The sequence below is a fragment of the Gaeumannomyces tritici genome (assembly GCF_000145635.1).
Source record: "Gaeumannomyces tritici R3-111a-1 unplaced genomic scaffold supercont2.2, whole genome shotgun sequence".
Classification (NCBI taxonomy): Eukaryota; Fungi; Ascomycota; class Sordariomycetes; order Magnaporthales; family Magnaporthaceae; genus Gaeumannomyces; species Gaeumannomyces tritici.
The window spans coordinates 5,270,194-5,287,543 of NW_008804546.1; the positions used below are offsets into that span (position 1 = coordinate 5,270,194).

General features: G+C 60.0%; 7 protein-coding genes across 7 annotated transcripts; 6 read left to right on the forward strand and 1 right to left on the reverse strand.

Annotated features, from left to right (window-relative positions):
- The first annotated feature begins 1,130 nt into the window (after positions 1-1,130).
- Positions 1,131-3,573, forward strand: GGTG_04319 (hypothetical protein). The gene is made up of 2 exons (XM_009222114.1): positions 1,131-2,103; positions 2,160-3,573. Exons 1-2 carry the CDS (start codon positions 1,140-1,142, stop codon positions 3,293-3,295), a joined length of 2,100 nt encoding a protein of 699 aa, XP_009220378.1. The 5' UTR covers positions 1,131-1,139; the 3' UTR covers positions 3,296-3,573.
- A 176-nt stretch (positions 3,574-3,749) lies between these two features.
- Positions 3,750-8,471, forward strand: GGTG_04320 (hypothetical protein). The gene is made up of 3 exons (XM_009222115.1): positions 3,750-4,791; positions 4,906-7,959; positions 8,029-8,471. Exons 1-3 carry the CDS (start codon positions 4,310-4,312, stop codon positions 8,141-8,143), a joined length of 3,651 nt encoding a protein of 1,216 aa, XP_009220379.1. The 5' UTR covers positions 3,750-4,309; the 3' UTR covers positions 8,144-8,471.
- A 276-nt stretch (positions 8,472-8,747) lies between these two features.
- Positions 8,748-8,927, forward strand: GGTG_04321 (hypothetical protein; the record flags this gene model as incomplete). Its single annotated transcript, XM_009222116.1, has 1 exon — positions 8,748-8,927. One exon carries the CDS (start codon positions 8,748-8,750, stop codon positions 8,925-8,927), a length of 180 nt encoding a protein of 59 aa, XP_009220380.1.
- A 421-nt stretch (positions 8,928-9,348) lies between these two features.
- Positions 9,349-9,726, forward strand: GGTG_04322 (hypothetical protein; the record flags this gene model as incomplete). The annotated part of the gene is made up of 1 exon (XM_009222117.1): positions 9,349-9,726. The coding sequence occupies one exon, from the start codon at positions 9,349-9,351 to the stop codon at positions 9,724-9,726; it is 378 nt and encodes a 125-aa protein (XP_009220381.1).
- A 74-nt stretch (positions 9,727-9,800) lies between these two features.
- GGTG_04323 (hypothetical protein) lies at positions 9,801-12,575 on the reverse strand. Its single transcript, XM_009222118.1, has one exon. It carries the CDS (start codon positions 12,150-12,152, stop codon positions 10,158-10,160), a length of 1,995 nt encoding a protein of 664 aa, XP_009220382.1. The 5' UTR covers positions 12,153-12,575; the 3' UTR covers positions 9,801-10,157.
- An 897-nt stretch (positions 12,576-13,472) lies between these two features.
- On the forward strand, positions 13,473-14,833 carry GGTG_04324 (hypothetical protein). The gene has a single exon (XM_009222119.1). It carries the CDS (start codon positions 13,743-13,745, stop codon positions 14,754-14,756), a length of 1,014 nt encoding a protein of 337 aa, XP_009220383.1. The 5' UTR covers positions 13,473-13,742; the 3' UTR covers positions 14,757-14,833.
- A 49-nt stretch (positions 14,834-14,882) lies between these two features.
- Positions 14,883-17,302, forward strand: GGTG_04325 (hypothetical protein). Its single transcript, XM_009222120.1, has 5 exons — positions 14,883-15,442; positions 15,583-15,594; positions 15,669-16,116; positions 16,231-16,681; positions 16,874-17,302. The coding sequence occupies exons 1-5, from the start codon at positions 15,012-15,014 to the stop codon at positions 16,999-17,001; spliced, it is 1,470 nt and encodes a 489-aa protein (XP_009220384.1). The 5' UTR covers positions 14,883-15,011; the 3' UTR covers positions 17,002-17,302.
- The last annotated feature ends 48 nt before the right edge of the window (positions 17,303-17,350 follow it).

Sequence of the window (17,350 nt, forward strand, 5' to 3'; positions counted from 1 at the left end):
CCCCCATCCAATATCGTCAAACTTCAAGTAGCACCTGCAGGCGGCGGCAAAGGCCCGAATGATCATCACGGGGAAGATGGGACCAAAAGCAGGCATGCGGGGCCGCCAAGGCGGATGCACCTTGCTGGCTGGCGATTTACTCGGTCTCTCAAGATGGAGATGTGAAGGATGTGTTGCCATTCCGTCTTTTATTCGTCGAAAACTTGATAAATGCATGCTACGCTGAGTCCCGTCGCATCCAGAAATCGGTCCGTCTGCGGAAGCCTGACTCTGGCCGAGCTGGTTGTTGCGGCCACCTCCGGAGCTCCGAGACGCAGGTACTGCTGCGTACCTCTCTACCTGGTCCGGCACCTGCCCTATTAGTGCCGTTTTCCGACCTGGGTCGAGGCTTTTATGCCTCCATGCTGCTTGAGAAGCCGCTCGTGGAGGGTCGGCTGGTGAGGAGACGAGTAGGGAGGCTGCTGGCGCCGAGCACCAAGTGCCCTCCAAACAAGAAACCATGACCTGCATCAGAACTGAGATACATTCCGCGCACGGATGAGACTGTCTGTCGGCATGGAGAGCATCTTGACGACCCGGGCATGGAGGGAAACGGAGAGTATATCGAAGCACGTGACCACGCGACGGGTATCGCGCCCTGCAAAAATGACCCTTGCCAGACCCTGGTTCCCTTGCGCATCTGGCTGTCTGCGCAAGACAACCAGAGCTTGGAGGAAAAAGACATAGCAAGATGGAGATGTAGCGGAATTACGGTTTGCCCCAACCTCATCGATCGACGATCTTGGAAAAGGGGAGTGGAATGTAATCTCTTCGAAAGTCCTGCCGGAACCTCGCTCAGCTTTTGACGGCGAACATGGCCCAGCAGGCATCGATCTATCTTGGACCTGTCGATAGGAGGGACACCACAATGGTTTGGTGATTCCATGGGGGGTATCGAGCTGCCGCAGATATCGACGCTGAACGAGCAGCGGACGTCTGGGCACAGGTCCGTGGTGAAGGAAGAGAGGAAAAAGAGCAGAGCCGCGAGCGACGGGCCTGGATTTATAGAGCAGAAAATTCGGTAGTGGGTCCTGGCTGGGGGCCCACCCAATCCACGTCGTCCCCACTGTCCCCGTCACTCAGGCAAGCATCGCGCATCCATGGATGCGCCTCGCGAGGCAGTCGTCAAGTGCATTTCATCATTCGCGCTGGACCAGGTCCGAACCTCTCCCCGTCATATTTCGACCCATAGACGACAAGCGCAACACTGCATTCTTTATCCTGTAACTTGTACTGTCTGCCCCATTGCCGTCGCCACCATGGACGCCGCAGCCATCGAGGAGGCGAACAAGCTTCGCATTGCCAATGGCATGAAGCCCCTGCCAGTGCCTGGCGCCGCCGCTCCACAGCCCTCCGAGGCGATTTCCGACGAGGACTTGTCCAGCACTTTCGAGGGGAGGCAGTCGCAGGCCTACGACAACTACAGGCAGTTTCAAGAAGCCGAGGCCGCAAAGAGGAAACGAGAAGAGCGCGTTGAGGCCATCAAGAAGGCTCGCGAGCTGGAACAGCGCAACCGGGTGCTTGAGGGCAAAGGGCTGGGCGAAGAGGACGAAGGGGGCGACCTCGATGCCAAGGCCTGGCTCAAGAGCCAAAAGAAGCGACAGAAGAAGATAGAGCAGGCCAAGAAGGCCGAGGAGGAGCGGGAGAAGTCCGCAGCGGCGGTGGCGGCCGCCAGGGCGCACGATGCCCGCGACCTGGCTGGCGTCAGGGTCGGCCATGACATATCCACTCTGCTCGACGATGGGGAGCAGGTTCTGACGCTCAAGGATACCACAATTCTCGAGAATGAGGATGAGGGTGACGAGCTGGAGAATATCGATCTTCGGGCTCGCGAGAAGCTTACAGAACAGCTTGATCTGAAAAAGAAGAAGCCAGTATACGACCCGAGCAACTTTGACGAGACGGGAGAACACAGTATCTTGGCACAATACGACGAGGAGATCTCAGGGAAGAAGAAGAAGGCGTTCACATTGGACTTCCAGGGTAGCACAGCCGAGTTGGCCGATATCCTGGGCGAGCCAAGCGAGAAGCCCAAGGTTGGGAGCGTGAGCCTGGACATCATAGGTAGGAACTCCCACCCGCTTTTGAATCATGTGTTTCTTTACTAACTTTCCGTCTAGACAACCCGGTATCCGACTACCTTGACGTCTCCGAGATAAAGATTAAGAAGCCCAAAAGGAAGAAGAAATCCAGGTCCACTCGTCAGCGCGCGGTGGATGACGATGACTCTCTGCTTCCGGTTGATGGATCGGCGGCCCTGGACGACAGCAGCGCAATGCTGGTAGACTCTGAGCCAACAACCTTTGCCAAGAAGAGAAAGGTCGTCGACGACGAGTTTGTGGACGACGACGATCTCCAGGCAACTCTAGCAGCACAAAGGCGCGACGCTCTCAAAAAGAGGAAGCGTGTGCGCCCGGAGGATATCGCGCGGCAGCTGAAGGAGGAGGCGGAGGCACCCGACGCAGGAGCCGGGGATGCGCCTAAAGGCCTGGTGATTGACGAGATAAGCGAATTTGTCGGCGCGCTGAAAAAGAGCCAGGTGGATGAGCGCAAGCCCCGTCCTCAGGCACAGCCGCAATCCATGACGGCGATGGATGAAGCCTCCGACGATGAGGATGTGGAGATGGAAGGAGCACAACAAGACTCGGAGGCGCTGGCCCCAAATGTGCTAGAAGACCTGGACACCATTGGCGTCGACAAGGAGAAGACTGTGGCCCAGGGCATGGGGGCTACGCTACAGATCTTGCGCGAGCGTGGCCTCATCAAAGAGTCTGGGGCGGGAGACCTGAACGACCGCTTCCGTGACCACCAACAGTTCCTGACAGAGAAGAACAGACGACTCGCCAAGATCGACGAGGACGCTAAGCGCCAGCGTGAGCGAGACCGAGCCAGCGGGCATCTGGACCGCATGTCGACAAGGGACCGGGAGGAGTACGCGCGGCAGCAGAACACGCAACGAGATCTACAGGCATCTAAGATAATGGCTGAGTTGTTCAAGCGCGAGTACACTCCCAACTTTGATATTAAGTATACGGACGAGCACGGGCGCAGGCTGGATCAGAAGGACGCCTTCAAGCACCTGAGCCACCAGTTCCACGGCAAGGGCAGCGGCAAGGGCAAGACGGACAAGCTGCTCAAGAAGATCGACGCCGAGAAGCGTCGCGAGGCCCAGGCCATGCTCGACGATAGCAAGAATGCCGGGACGGGCTCAACGCAGCCGAAGCAGCGCAAGGATGCTGGCGTTCGCCTTGCTTGATCTTTTGCTGTTCCTTGCAAAGAGGCGTGGCCAGGGCATCAGCGCCTCGAGCTCTTCTCTGTACCTAGATAGTCCACCTGAGAATTTCTAGCGGTTATATCGAGTTGAATATAGTCGCAATGGCGCCGTTTGCTGTTGGCGGAACTTCTCTTTTGTCCAGCCGAATCTCCTGTAAGGTGGTTGTGCAGAAGGTCTGTTTATCTGTGAAACCATAACTCTGGGTATTGGGCTTTTGTGGCCCCTCCCCCTATATGCCTTCTTCCACCTGTTCACGTTGCTACCCTCCTGCCAGCTGTTGATCGTTTCACAAGCCAACACCAAGCTAGCGTTGATGGTTGATATGCACGCTTTCCTGATTCGGCAAGCTGTGGTGCCAAGGATTGCATGGCCCGCTTCCACCAATCCCATAATGCCAGCCAGAGCGGGATGATGTCATGTACCCAGCAGCGATGCCCTTTCGTGCCTGCGCCAGCAGAGACATACCGTCATTGACACGATGCGAAGCCAGAGACAAGGAAGGAAATGGCCGGACAAGACGCCAGTGGCTGCTCGCTAAGGGCCGCTTCAGTGCATGCACGACGAAAACCTGAACTTGGCTGGAACCCCTCTCTCGCATGTGCTTCAGATCACATCCCTTCTGATCGTTTCGAGCCTTGGAATATCGTGTATTTTAAAAGCCTACCATCCCAGGCCCAGTCTCCTCAACGGCTGCGTCACCTCTTCTTCCTCCGCATTCGCGTAGTACCAAGCTCTCTTGTCCTCCCCATAATTCCTATGCTTGAGTGCACATCCGTTTAGGGGTCTAGGGTTGCCTCTCGATCCACATCCTACCTCTACCTCGGTGACCTCTACCCTCTCCTAGACCATTGATCTCCTCGAGCTGCCCCGCCCTCCCTGTATCTCTCCGTCAGCGGTCGGTCAAACACTCAGAAGCCAGGTCTCACACCTAGACACCTTCAACCTCGCGTGGCGCTTCCTCCCCAATAGCCGCTGCCTGGCCAGGCCACCCCAGACATGGCCGACATCCAGGAGACGGTGATACCCTCGGGGCAGCACTACTCGGGCGCACACAGGGTACCGAACATCAAGCAGTTCATGGCGAGCTTGGATAAGCAGAAAAAGGAGCGGGACGCCCAGATCGAAGCCCAGGGCGGCGATCTGCAGAACGGCACGGCGACAGAGGCCGCGCCCGACGGCGAGGCGATCGCCCACTCCGACTCGCCGGGGAGGAACATTGGCAAGAACCGGCGGACGGTGCGGGATCCCATCACGGGCAACGACGTCGAGATCGCCGACGTCGACTCGTCCCTCATGAAGAAGGCCAAGAACCCGCAGCTGTCGGTCCCGAACGCCAACCTGGGCAAGAGCACGCCCGTCAAGACCGACGCCAGCCAGTCGGGCGAGGAGTACCGGCGCAATCAGGACGTCACGGCGCCGCCGGACCCCGTCGCCAACGGCAGCACGAGCGACGTGCCCATCCATGGCGAAAAGACCAAGTACGTTGTCCCTATGTGACCCTTCTTCCACCTCCAGACCTATATCCGAGCCGACAGCCTGCGTCTACTCCCGTCCAGCGATTCGAGTTGGTGCTAACTGATCTTCTTTCTCAGCGTGTTGTTCCATCCCACCCCCTCGGTTAGCTTCGAGCCCATGTACGACGCCATCGAGGCGCGCGCCAACCTGCTCTGTGCCGGCATCTTTTTCTCCATCATCTTCATGGGCCGGTTCTTTGGTGGCAGCTTATGGGGTTTGATCCCCTTGGCCTCCTGCATCTCCTCGGGCGTCTTCCTCTGGGCCAAGGATTTGGTTCGTCGCGGCCGCGACCTCGAGTGGTCTAGCGAACAGAAGCGTGGCGAGACGGCCGTCGTCAACTTGATCCCCGAATCCGTCGAGTGGCTGAACACGGCGCTCGGTCTGATCTGGGGCCTGATCAACCCCGAGATGTTTGCAGCTGTTGCGGACACGCTGGAAGACGTCATGCAGGCCAGTGTACCTGGCGTCATCGAACACGTCAAGGTCAACGACATCAGCCAGGGCACCAACCCCTTGCGCATCCTAAGTCTCAGGGCCCTCCCGGATAGCCATGTCCAGGACCTCAAGGATGAAATCAGGAAGCAGGACGAGCAGACAAAGGACCCCCAGGAGCTGGCTGCCGATGAGGAAGGTGGTGAATTTTACAACCTTGAGGCTACCGTCGCCTACCACGCCTTGCCGTCGACCGGAGACGTCTCGTCCAAAGCTAGGAACATGGGCATGCAGCTTGTCTTCTACCTCGGCGTCAAGGGCCTGTTTGGAGTGCCATTTCCCATTTGGGTCGAGTTGAATGGGCTTGTTTCCACCGTCAGGCTTCGCATCTCGCTGGCCCCTAACCCCCCTTTCATCAAGACGCTCAGCTTCACGCTCATGGGCCTTCCCAAGGTGGAGGCGAGCTGTGTTCCGCTCGTGGAGAAGGGCGCAAACATCCTCAACCTGCCCGTCATCAGCAACTTTGTCAACTGGGCCATCGCCACGGCTGCCAACATGTACGTGGCGCCCAAGTCCATGACGCTCGACATCGGCAAGATGCTCCAGGGCGACAACATCAAGAAGGAGACGGAGGCGCTCGGCGTGCTCTTCATCCGCATCCACAAGGCCGTGGGCCTGAGCAAGCAGGATCGCCGTGGAAGCCAGGGTGGTGGCTCGGATCCGTACATCTGCGTGGCATTCTCCAAGTTTGGCAAGCCCCAGTACTGCACCCGAGTCATCCAAGATAACCTCAACCCAGTCTTCTCCGAGTGCGCCGCCCTCCTGGTGACGGCGGACGTGATCAAGGCCGACGAGCAGCTGTCCCTGGAGCTGTGGGACAGCGACCGCGGGAGCGCCGACGACGTGGTTGGCAAAGTCGAGCTCAGCATCCAGAAGCTGATCCAGCACGCGGGAAAGATGTTCCCCCAAATCTCCAAGCTGCGCGGCGTCAAGGCCGAGAGCACGATGCCCGGCGAGCTGCACTGGGAGGTCGGCTTTTTCGGAAGGACGCAGTTCCGCAGGGCGCTAATGACGGACGGCAAGGACCCCAACCTCCCCAAGGAGCTGCGCGACAAGGAGGAGCTTCAGGACGACAAGGGGGTTCTCGAAACCTCGGAAGAGGAGGCGGTCGTCACCACACCCCCAGATCCGCTGTGGCCAAGCGGCATCGTTAGCGTCGTCGTGCACCAGATCGTCAACCTAGAGCTCGAGAACGTGAAGGGATCCAACGGCAAGCGCAAGGGCCGCGAGTTTGAGCCGGCCCGCCCCGAGGCTGGAGAGCTCAAGGAAGAGCAGAGCAAGAAGCTTCCCAGCTCATACTGCACCATCCTCGTCAACGATGAGTTGGCCTACAAGACGCGCACCAAGGTGGTCTCTTCCAAGCCCATCTTCGAGGCCGGCACCGAGCGTTTTATCCGCGACTGGCGGTCTGCCATCGTGACAGTCACTGTCCGAGACTCGCGCAACCGCCAACACGATCCGATCATCGGCGTCGTGCCACTGCGGCTATCTGACGTGCTTCTGACTAGTTCCCAGTCGACGCGTTGGTACCCCCTTGATGGCGGCATCGGGTTCGGTCGTATCCGCATCAGCCTCCTGTTCCGGTCTGTCGAGCTGAAGCTTCCGCCATCAATGGTCGGATTTGGCGAGATTGGCACGTTCGAGTTCTTGTCCGACGACATCACCACGGCAAACTATCCCGCCCACAAAGCCAAGATCCATCTCCGCACCGGTGGCAGCTCAGCGACTATCAAGAGCGACAAGTGCACACCCTCCGAGGACGGCAGCCAACTGCGCTGGGACATCAGCGGCAACGAGGACTCGGCCAAGATCCGCCTCCCGGTGCGATACCGCTACCGCAGCCCTGTATTCTTCGAGTTCGTTCAGTCCGGGAAGCGCAAGACGGACCACTATGCCGTTTTCTGGCTGCAGGACCTCGTGGACAACGAGGAGCGCGACTTTGACATTCCCATCTGGAAGTGCAACAACGGCACGCGGCTTTCGCAGAACTACATCACGGAGGAGAATTACAAGTCGATCCCAGACGTCGACATCGAGGAGGTCGGTCGAGTCCGGTTCAGGGGCCGCTTCAAGCCCGGCACGGACCGTGACCACCTCAAGTTTGTAAGCGACAACGACTCTCGCGAGACGATTGAGAGCTGGGAGGCGTGCTTCGCCGAGGGCGTCCGTACGGAGGAGGTCCGCGGCGAGGTGCCGCCCCTCATCCAGAAGCTCCACGACGTGTCCCTGACGCAGGGCCGGGACGTGCTCGCGGCGGCCCCAGACAGCGACAAGGAGAAGTGGCTCGCGAAGGACGGCACAGACTGGAGCGGCGCGTTCGGGCAGGACCCGGCGGACCTCATCGGCCACCGCGGCCAGGACGACGAGCTTGACGGTTATGATAACGACGACGGCTCGTCGGGCACGGGAGAGTCGAGCGGCGTGGACCTGGGCATCACGGACGCAACGACCAACGAGAGCGAAGGTCTAACCCAGAGCCCGAGCAGCAGCCCCACGCAGTCCCGGGTGCGGGAGTCGCTGGACAGCAATGCCAGCGCGGAGTCGAACAAGAGCGACAGCAAGAACCCGATCAAGCAGTATAAGGACTACAAGGACAGGAGCCGCGACCTCCACCGCAAGCACCGAGGGCTGATGCAGTGGTGAGTCTCTCGTCTGGAGGACTACGTCAGAGTAGTCGTCTTGTTGCTAACCTGAATATCTGCACTCAGGAGACCGATGCGCAACGTCCAGTTCGTCAAGGACGAGGCGACATTCGCAGCCCGCCGCGTCGTGAAGGTTGGCAGCCTGAATGGCCGAAAGCCAGACGTTGAGACTGAGGTGTGATTTCCAGGCGCCGAGCGTTCCTTTTACGATACCGACACCAAAGGCGCAAGAAGCTTCCGGGCTCTGAAGAGTGAGGGCGACGAACACGCCGTCGACCATGCGCAGTCAAGACTTGGAGTGATGACGAAACTGCACGACCTGCGAGCCCGCGCTCCAACACGTATAATGATGCAAGGGAAGGGAGGGTTTTTGTAAGATTAATGATTAGGTTTAGGTTGCGGGAGAAATGGACTGGATGAAAAGGAAAAAAAAAAAACGTGGCTGTCGATGAAAGAGCATGGTTTCCCTCAGCAGTGAATGCACTGAGAATACAATGTTTCGGTACCCCTTTAGGCGTTCTCCACACCGAGTATTAGCGCACCCCCCGCAGTGACATCGGCTCGGGACTTGCTGGGATCTTTGGTGACTTTGATTATTTGACGTGGAACCTCTTTCCAAAATTCCATTCTCGTTCCATCGCAACTTTAAGACCTCATATCCCAGACCTTTCACGCAACTCCTACGGCGACAACCGCATAAACGACGACATCCAAAGCAGCCGCCTGCCCGACCACCCCCACCTATCCGAAGCCTCACATTTGCTTTCCACCCTCCCGTCGCGAACATGTCGGGCAAGCTCTACAGCCCCTACAACAGGCGCAAGCCGAGCAACACGCTCGTCATCGTGTGGTGCAGTGCCTTTTTCACCCTCCTAATCCTCACGTGGTGGATCTCGACGAGGCACAGCGAGACGGCCAGGAGGTACGCCGACAAGTTCGCCGAGCCGCCCAGGCACGACGACTAAAATCCATCCGTCGATCGGTAAAGGCGTCAGACGAGAAGGATGGCATCACGAACGAGGAGACGATACCGCAACGAACAATGGGGAGGGGGGGGCTTAATTGGCTTGGGCGAACAAACACACGAGAACAAAGGGCATTGGCAGGGCCCGTGGCTTGAAGGATGACAATGACGGACTTGATTGTCTCGAGACAGAGGCCTCGGGGCAAAGCCGATTGTTGGGGAACAAGAATGGGCGGGCAAATGAACCCGGGCCTCCCCCAGCTCACATACAAATGGCGGCAGCTACCTAGATCAACCTATAACGAAGTTTTAATCTTTCCCGCCTACAGAGCCCTGTCGTCTCCTTGCTACAAATCAGCCATCGAGACAGGTATCAGTAAGAAGAAAAAGGGGGCAAGTCAAGCAAAGCACACCAGCAAACCATGCCGTCCTCGTCCAACACGACCGTCGACAGCCGCGTGTGCAACTGCCACCAGTGCCTGTCCGCTCGGCACAGCATCCTCGTGTATGGCGGCTACACCAGCGCAGTCCCGGCCGGCGGCGACGACGACGACGACGACGACGTGATCCTCCTGAGGCGCCCGGCCGGCGTGTACACGGGGCAGCACCGCGCCAGCACAATCATGAGCATGGGCCGGTCGGGGAAGCGGGCCATGGCGCGCATGCAGCTCGCCGAGCGCGCCCAGAGGGAGCGTGCCGCCGCCGCCGCCGCCGCCGTCGTCGTCCGGACGGCGGCGCGCGCGCCCGTGCAGAGCCTCGTCATCGCCGCCGATGCCACCCAGGCTGAGTGTGTTTGCTAGCTTGCTGGGCGGCGTTGCGCTGGTACAACGTGTGTCTTGTTACAAGGCAAATTCCCGAGGATGACGTGACAATAGCGTGGGGGGGGGGGGGGGGGGTTTTGGGTTTTTTTTTTTTACTTGTTTCTCATTGCTGTCGTCGGATTCATGTTGATAGCAGGCCCGCCGGCGTCGGCAGGCTGCTTCGCTGTTGGATATCGTACAATGTGGAGTAGGTATGTTGCAACTTCTACCCTTGCACCCCTCTGGTTTCAATCTTTAATATCCGCTCAAGAATTTACGCCATGCCCATTAGCCCAAGAAGAAGACGTGCCGAATAAAAGTGAATGCTGGTGGTGATTTCAAGCCCCCCTCCCTGTCCCATGATGTGAGGATGAAGAAAATGGTAGAAACATGACTGATAAGTATATGTGCGGGAGTTTTTTTTTGTTTCTTTAGGAGCATATTAGATCCGAAGGAATAGGTGTATCCCTCCTGGTACCCGCCTGCTCATGCGCAAACAGGTCTTCCGACCCGAGCCTGGAGATGGACCGGTGTTTGCGCGGCAGCGTGGGCGTGACCAGGTCCACATCCATATCCCCGTCGCCTAGATCCAGCCCGGGGCGGGGCGGCAGGAAGTCGAGGTCGGACACGACACTGCTCGCGTCCGACATCTCGACGTCCTCCCCCTCCTCCCCGGCGGCGTCCGACGACGCCGACCAGCCGCCCTGGCTCAGGTCCGACGACTCGATGCTCGGCGTGATCTCCTCGGGCGCCGGCCGCGGCGGCCCGCCGTGCGCCAGGCACCGCGCAGTGTCGATGCTCAGCGGCCGCCGCCGCTGTATCGCCGTCAGCGGCTCCTCGGACACCGCCCGCGCCGCCGCCGCCGCCGCCGCCCGCGTGGTGATGCTTGATGATGGTGGCGTCGCCGCCGCGGCGGAGATGGCGGCGCTCACGGCGGCCGTCACGATGGCCAGCTTCGCCGCGCCCGCCGCGCTTCGCGCCCGCGGCCGCGGGTTTGGCGCCAGGACCACGGGCGCCGCTGCTGCGGAATTAGGGGTTATTGCTGCTGTTGGTGCCGCCGCCGTCGTCGTCGTCGTCGTCGTCATCGTCATTGTGGGTGTTGCCACCGCCGTCATGGGGGTCCCGGCAGCTGCGGCCTCGGCGGCCCTGGCGGCGGCGATGGCGCCGCCGACCTCGTCGCCGTCGCCGGCCTCGTCCTCGACCCCGATGGTCCAGACCCAGCGGCGCTTCTTCTCCTTGCGCTTGCTGGCGGCGCCCCCTGCTCCCCGCTGCTTGCGGACGCCGCTGCTGCTGGGCGACGATAGCGGCGAGGACGCCGCCAGGCCCGCCATGCGCCGCCGCATCTCCTCGAAGGGCCCGGGCGTCTGCCCGCCGTCGCGCGTCTCGTCACCCGTGTACGCCATGGCCAGGTCCAGCACGATGGTCTCTGGCTGCGTTGGGGTGATTATCGTCGTTGACGCGGCGGTGGCGGCGGCGGCGGCGGCGGCAGCTGTAGTTGTAAAGTTCCCCGTCGTCGTGGTTGGGGTCGTGGCCGGGGTCGTGGTGGCCTGGAGAGGAGGGTTGGTGGTGGGCGAGGCCGAGTAGGGCGAGTTGGCGGCCTCCTCGCACAGCAGGTCGATGTGCGACTTTGTGTACTTGTTGGTGGTGATGGTCTGCTCGAGCGGGCTGTCGTACTCGACGCGGCGCAGAGCCTTCTCGCGCAGGCGCTGCGACTGCCGCCGCGGCGACACGGGCGACCGCGCCGGCTTGGGCGGCAGCGGCGAGTTGCGCAGGATGCTGTGCAGCGACCGCGGGTGCGTGTAAGGGGGCGCCCCGCCTGCCCTCCCCGGTGCTGTGGCGCGCCGCCTGGGTGTGCGAGGCGACATTGCCGCCGGCGTCCTGGGGTTCCCGGTTGTGGTGGGAATGGCGGCGGCGGCGGCCAGCCTGGAGGCGACGGTGTCCTCGCACGAGAAGCTGAAGGCGCGGTTGTCGATGGCCGTCTCGACGGGACCGGCCGACAGCGGCGGCGTGGCGGTCATGGCGCTGGGGAACTTGATCTCGCGGTAGACGGCCGGCGACCGGGGCTGCGCCGTCAGGGGCGTGTCGGGGAACATGCCCGAGGGGGGTGGTGCAACACCAATCTGGATCTGCGGGCCCGTCTGCAGCTTGAGGGCCGGGAGCCTGGCAGCAGCGGACGAGGAGGATAATGACGAGGACGACGACGTCCGGATCGCCGTGAGCGGCTCCGGGACGATGGGGCTGGCGCACGACGACTTGCCGATGGCGGTCACGTAGACGTTGGAGAGCGTGTTGAAGGAGGTCGGCGAGGTCGGGTTCACGACGGCGGCGAGGGTCCGCGAGGTGCGCACGCTGGGGCCGTTTGATATGGCCCTGATCTGGAGGGATAGCCTCGGCCTCTTGGGCGGGCTGTCGGGGCTGGGGGCCATTCTGGCGATGTGATTCGTCTCGTCCCTGTGCGACTTGAGCGCGGACAGAGAAGAGGAAGGAGGCCGGAGGTGGTGCTCGGTTCAGGAGACTCGGTCGGAGCCCCTATCCTCGGCGGAAGCTGCCCTATGACACAAAGTTGACTGAACAAACGTATGAGGAACACCTTCTTTGCAGGGGAGGAAAAGGAGATGCTAGATAAAGCGAGTAGAGGAGAGGAAGAAGAGCTGGCAAAAGGTTCACGTGAGGAATCCCACGAGGCACAGCGCAGCAGTAGCCCAACTCGTCATCCCAAGGGGGTGCACAGGCGAGAATAGAATCGGATGAGAAGCAGAGAAGTATATTTAATTTTAGGGGCGGCACAGCACAGTAGGCCGGGCGAGAGGGTGGGTGGGTGTTACGGCGGCTATATACGTGAGCACAAGAACCTGACCGTCACCCTCCCGCTCTCCCCCCTCGACAGCGACCCAACGAGGAAAGTGGAACAAGCGCAGGCGCCGACTCTGGCTCACATGCTTAGGCGCGGTCCTCGCACTCCGATCCGGAGATGGGGCACTGGGTGATGGGCACGCCGCAACCCAGGCGAGCGACGGGCCATGTTAGCCGCGTGCTGGGAGCTGCAGGAGGACGGACATGGGGGGAGAGTTGAGGAGTTGGGGGTGTATCGTCCCAATAGTCTGGTAGGTAGTCTGACAGGGCTCCTTGGTCCACGGCGCTTAGGCCGGCCTCTCACTTGCTCGAACCCTTGTCGACAGGGAGGGGCGCATCTGCATGGCACCGGCTTGCCCAATCAGGAGCGACATCACACAGCAGCGCTAAGGCTGGGAACAGGCCCCCGCTACTCGTGCGGGCTTCGTTTTTTTTCTCCTCCCCGAGCACGAAAGAGCGAAGAAGGATATCTAATCTGCCTGCTGGCTGTCTGGCACATCGGAGCAAAGGCAGCAGAAAAAGGTCGCCTGAGCTGTCTCTGTTTCACAGCCCAAATGAGTTGCCCCGTTGGCCTGAACAGTCGCCTTTTGGCTGACTGTTCGGCCAGGCCTCAAGCTGGGATTGATCGAGCGAGAGTGCCTTTCAAACATGTGTTGTGGGATGTAAAAAAGCGGAGAAGCTGAATTGATTCTTCCAGAACACCTCTTTTTAGCGTCATTTTTGTATATCTTAGTAATCCCCAGTATCAGTACCACGTCTGGCGTCGAAAAGGGGCCATGGCTTTGTCCACTGGGGGCCACTACCACCCAAGAACGGGCCATCCCCAGCCCGGTCATCCGGTAGTGATAATTTTGACTATATTCCCTGTCCCCTCCCCGCCTATTCACTTGACCGGTCATTGCTCCCACTCAATGACCGGGGCAGATACATGTTCCAAGGATCGCTGACTACCTAGACGACATGCATGTCAACGCTTCAGTACTACGACGCTAGGCATTATGCGGAAGGAGCCCCAAGTGAGCAGCGGGATGGACCACTCGGTCGAGATATAATCACCGTGCTCGACCCCACCCCTTGTCAAGTACACCAAGTATAACATTGGCTTCACCCTGTGCTCCCAGCAGCCGCATTCTGTGCCAGAACCAGCACACGACACGATCAAGATGCACTGCAAAAAAGTCATCGCCTTCATATGGAGCCTTTCCGCAGGCGTGCTGGCAACCTCGGTGGTGCCGCCCAGCGCCTGGGACTACCCGTACCCATGGCCCGTCCGGTTCTATAACATGACGTCGCAGAGGCTCCAGCTGTCCATGGCGTACATGGACGTCGCCCCTGCTCCCGAAGCCGCCGCCGCCTCCCACAACCGCAGCACTGTGGTCCTCCTGCACGGCAAGAACTTTTGCGGCGCCACCTGGGAGCAGACGGCACGCGCCCTCTCCGCGCGCGGTCACCGCGTCATCGTACCGGACCAGGTCGGCTTCTGCAAGTCCTCCAAGCCGCCGTCGTACCAGTTCTCGCTGCAACAGCTGGCCTTCAACACGCGCTCGCTCCTGGCGGCGCTCGGCGTCGACCGGTCCGTCGTGCTCGGCCACTCCATGGGCGGCATGCTGGCGGCCCGCTACGCCCTCATGTACCCGGCGGCCACGGAGCGCCTGGTCCTGACCAATCCGCTCGGGCTAGAGGACTGGATGGGCCTGGGCGTACCCTACCGACCCATCGACGAACTGTACAAGGGCGAGCTGGCCACGACGTACGACTCGATCAAGGCGTACCAAATGGCTACTTACTACGTCAACACCTGGAAGCCCGAGTACGACGTCTGGGTCCGCATGCTCGTGTCCCTGTACAAGCTCCCGGGGGCCGAGGGCGAGACGTTCGCCTTCAACATGGCGCAGGCGACCGAGACGGTCCTGACGCAGTCGGTGGTACACGAGTTCGGCAACATCAGGGCGAGGACGCTACTGCTGATCGGGGCACGCGACAACACGGCCATCGGCAAGCAGTGGAGCCCCCCAGAGGTTGCGGCCCTGCTGGGAAACTACGAGAAGCTGGGCAAGGAGGCCAGAGATCGCATCCCCGCGGCCGAGCTGATCGAATTCCCGGACCTGGGCCACAGTCCGCAGGTGCAAGACTCTGAGGCTTACCACGCAGCGCTGCTGGGATGGCTGGAGGCGTAGGTAGGCAGGTATTAATAGCTGGTAGTAAGGTAAGGCTGGTGCATTCGAGGTCAATAAAATCATGTTATAGAGCCACATACCGCATCCTTGCTCGGGTTACAAGGTCCCGAAGGGCCAATCAAGCGAGATCATGCATGTTATAAGAATGGCTCGACCTCACTTTGCGCGGCCTCCTCTTTCTAATCCTTGACACCCAGCGGCCCCCGGACTTGCATTTTTACACCGACCTCCGCAGCATTGAATAAAACCAAAGCCATGACACCCTCAGTCGACGCCCCGGCGCACTGGTGCTCTATCCCTCCCAACCGTGTCGGTCCATCGCCCTGGCCTGCGGCAAGCACCGCCACCTACCGCTTGTGCGGGACATGTGAACAGCTAGATTTTAAGCACCTACAGCGTGATGATTCATTTCCCTCCAACAAGGCCATGCTCGAGCATGGCCTGGGCGGAATACGGGGGAACAAGGGGACTTGCGACCTGTGCGCCGTCTTCTGGCATGCCCTTCACAAGCCCGTCGGGGAAAACAGTGACGGGTCATACCCGGACCAAACGCATGTTGTTATACACTGCCCAGACCTAGCATGGCTGCCACACGCTTTCCGTCCGCGGCCGGCCTACAAGTCTTCATACGTTCTGGCTAGCAGAAACAACCCCGACCCGGCCTATGCCATCGCCATCCTTGTTCCGTATATTACATGGAGGCTCGGTCGCGCTGTTGGCGACCCCAATCAGCACAGCTGGATAACGTCTTCTGGGACGAAGTTGGACGGTTGAAGGTTTATCTTCGAGGCTCGAAAAAAGGTATGATAACACCCCATCGTCACAGCCCTCATGTATTGTAAGTGCCTCATGATGCGATTTTTCTCTCGTCTCCGCCCCGTGGGACGATGCCGTCTCCTTCGAAAACTCCAGGCTCTGCCAGGAGCTCAAAGACAGCGAATGGGGCGCCCGGGCTTGGGTGTTCCAAGAGACGTATTTCTCGCGCAGGGTGGTCCGCTTCGGAGCAAGTCACATCTACTGGGCTTGCTGGGCTTGCCGAGAGTTTACCGCCTGCCAGACGAGCCCTTGGCACGAAACATTGGACGACTGGATGGCACAGGAAGATGTTTTTGTCTCCAGCAGGGGTTCCGGCGGCCACCTCGTGCGCCACTGGATGAAGGTGCTGCAGCGGTACAGCCGCACAAGACTCACCTACCCGTCGAACCGCTTCCCAGCAATCGCGGCAGTCGCCCGAGAATGGGAACTGGCCCTTGGCCGGAGCTACGCGGCAGGTCTGTCGGTAGATCCCGAGTCTCTTCTCTGGATTCGTCGTGCCACGACGCGGGACTCCGACCGCTGGGGATACCACCATCGGATCGAGGTATATTTACCCCTAATACTGTCCAACCTGCACTTGGCTGCCCGCTGATGTATCCCGCTCTCCGAGAGAACAGCCGCGACTTGGAGCTGGGCGCATCGGGAAGGCGCCGTCCAGCCCTTCATGCGCAATACCGAAAAGTTCACAAGCCACATCAAGCCGACCGATATCCAACTGCTCAGGTCTGGCGACGAGCACAGCCACCACCAGTCCGCGCTGGTGTTTTCCTCCTTTGTGCGCGCGGCCACACGTTCCCCAGACCCGGTGGATCATGGCGTGGTTCCCATGCACGGCTACGTCGAAACGATGCGCGGCCTTACCTATCACGCCGTCTCTAACCCCGGCCACGACGGGTTCGTCATCCTCGACGACCCGGGCTCTGCCCCGATCGACTTCGAGCTGCTTTCCATCGGCGGCTGCTTGGTCGAGATCGAACCCGCGTACAATGGGCTGAACCTCTCCCTAGCCGTCGAGCGAACAATGAAGCCGGAGCACATGCGGGCGGGCGACCTTCCTCAAAATTCCTACCGGCGATTGGGCATCGCTTTTCATGTTCGTGGGAATTTTGGTCCTGTTGTATCTGCTCTCCACTCGGGAAGCTTAGGGTCCTGTAGGCAAAGTTGCAAAAAGGATATTAGAAACAGACAAAACGGACAGGTGTAAGTCCCTCTCCCATCACCTCCGACCCCTTTTATTTGCCAGTCTCTTCGGCTTCTTTGGTATTCAAACTCGGTTGTGCTCACCTTGCATCTCTCTTTAGTTTCAACCGAGGGCTATCCTGCGCCGGCACATGCGCTGGCAAGAAGTCGCTCTGATATAGGGACATACTCAGGATGTCGGACATGCATGAACGGCCACGGTCTCGGGGCGCTTATAGGCGGCGGCTAACCTCCCCGCCGCTTCACATATTCGAAGTCGGATAAGGAGTAATATTGGTACTCCCCTGGCACAAGCATGGATCCCCGCCTGGCTCGAGATAGTGTGTGTGACGAAATCTGGCGCGCTTAACTTGGCCGAGTCCAGCAGCTGATTTGTGGGAGAGACGAGGGTCAGCGTGAGCTACAGCCCCCGCCCCGACAGCTTGGAACGCCTCCACCACGCTAGTTGCCCGGATTAGAAATCCTGGGCCCAAAATGGAGTCCGAGAATTCCGGGGCGGCATGTATGGCTGTGTTTGCTTTTTGATCTGCTGCGTGGGAGCCTTTTCTCACATGACAGCTGCTAGTGTGACAGCGGTA

Bases quoted from the DNA above. Each gene is read 5' to 3' on its own strand.
- GGTG_04319 (XM_009222114.1), top strand. From the start codon at position 1,140: ATGGATGCGCCTCGCGAGGCAGTCGTCAAGTGCATTTCATCATTCGCG. The intron at 2,104-2,159 runs GTAGGAACTCCC...CTTTCCGTCTAG, and splicing joins CGTGAGCCTGGACATCATAG to ACAACCCGGTATCCGACTAC.
- GGTG_04320 (XM_009222115.1), top strand. From the start codon at position 4,310: ATGGCCGACATCCAGGAGACGGTGATACCCTCGGGGCAGCACTACTCG. The intron at 4,792-4,905 runs GTACGTTGTCCC...CTTCTTTCTCAG, and splicing joins ATCCATGGCGAAAAGACCAA to CGTGTTGTTCCATCCCACCC. The intron at 7,960-8,028 runs GTGAGTCTCTCG...ATCTGCACTCAG, and splicing joins CACCGAGGGCTGATGCAGTG to GAGACCGATGCGCAACGTCC.
- GGTG_04323 (XM_009222118.1), bottom strand. From the start codon at position 12,152: ATGGCCCCCAGCCCCGACAGCCCGCCCAAGAGGCCGAGGCTATCCCTC.
- GGTG_04324 (XM_009222119.1), top strand. From the start codon at position 13,743: ATGCACTGCAAAAAAGTCATCGCCTTCATATGGAGCCTTTCCGCAGGC.
- GGTG_04325 (XM_009222120.1), top strand. From the start codon at position 15,012: ATGACACCCTCAGTCGACGCCCCGGCGCACTGGTGCTCTATCCCTCCC. The intron at 16,117-16,230 runs GTATATTTACCC...GGCGCCGTCCAG, and splicing joins GATACCACCATCGGATCGAG to CCCTTCATGCGCAATACCGA. The intron at 16,682-16,873 runs GTCCTGTTGTAT...ATCTCTCTTTAG, and splicing joins TCATGTTCGTGGGAATTTTG to TTTCAACCGAGGGCTATCCT.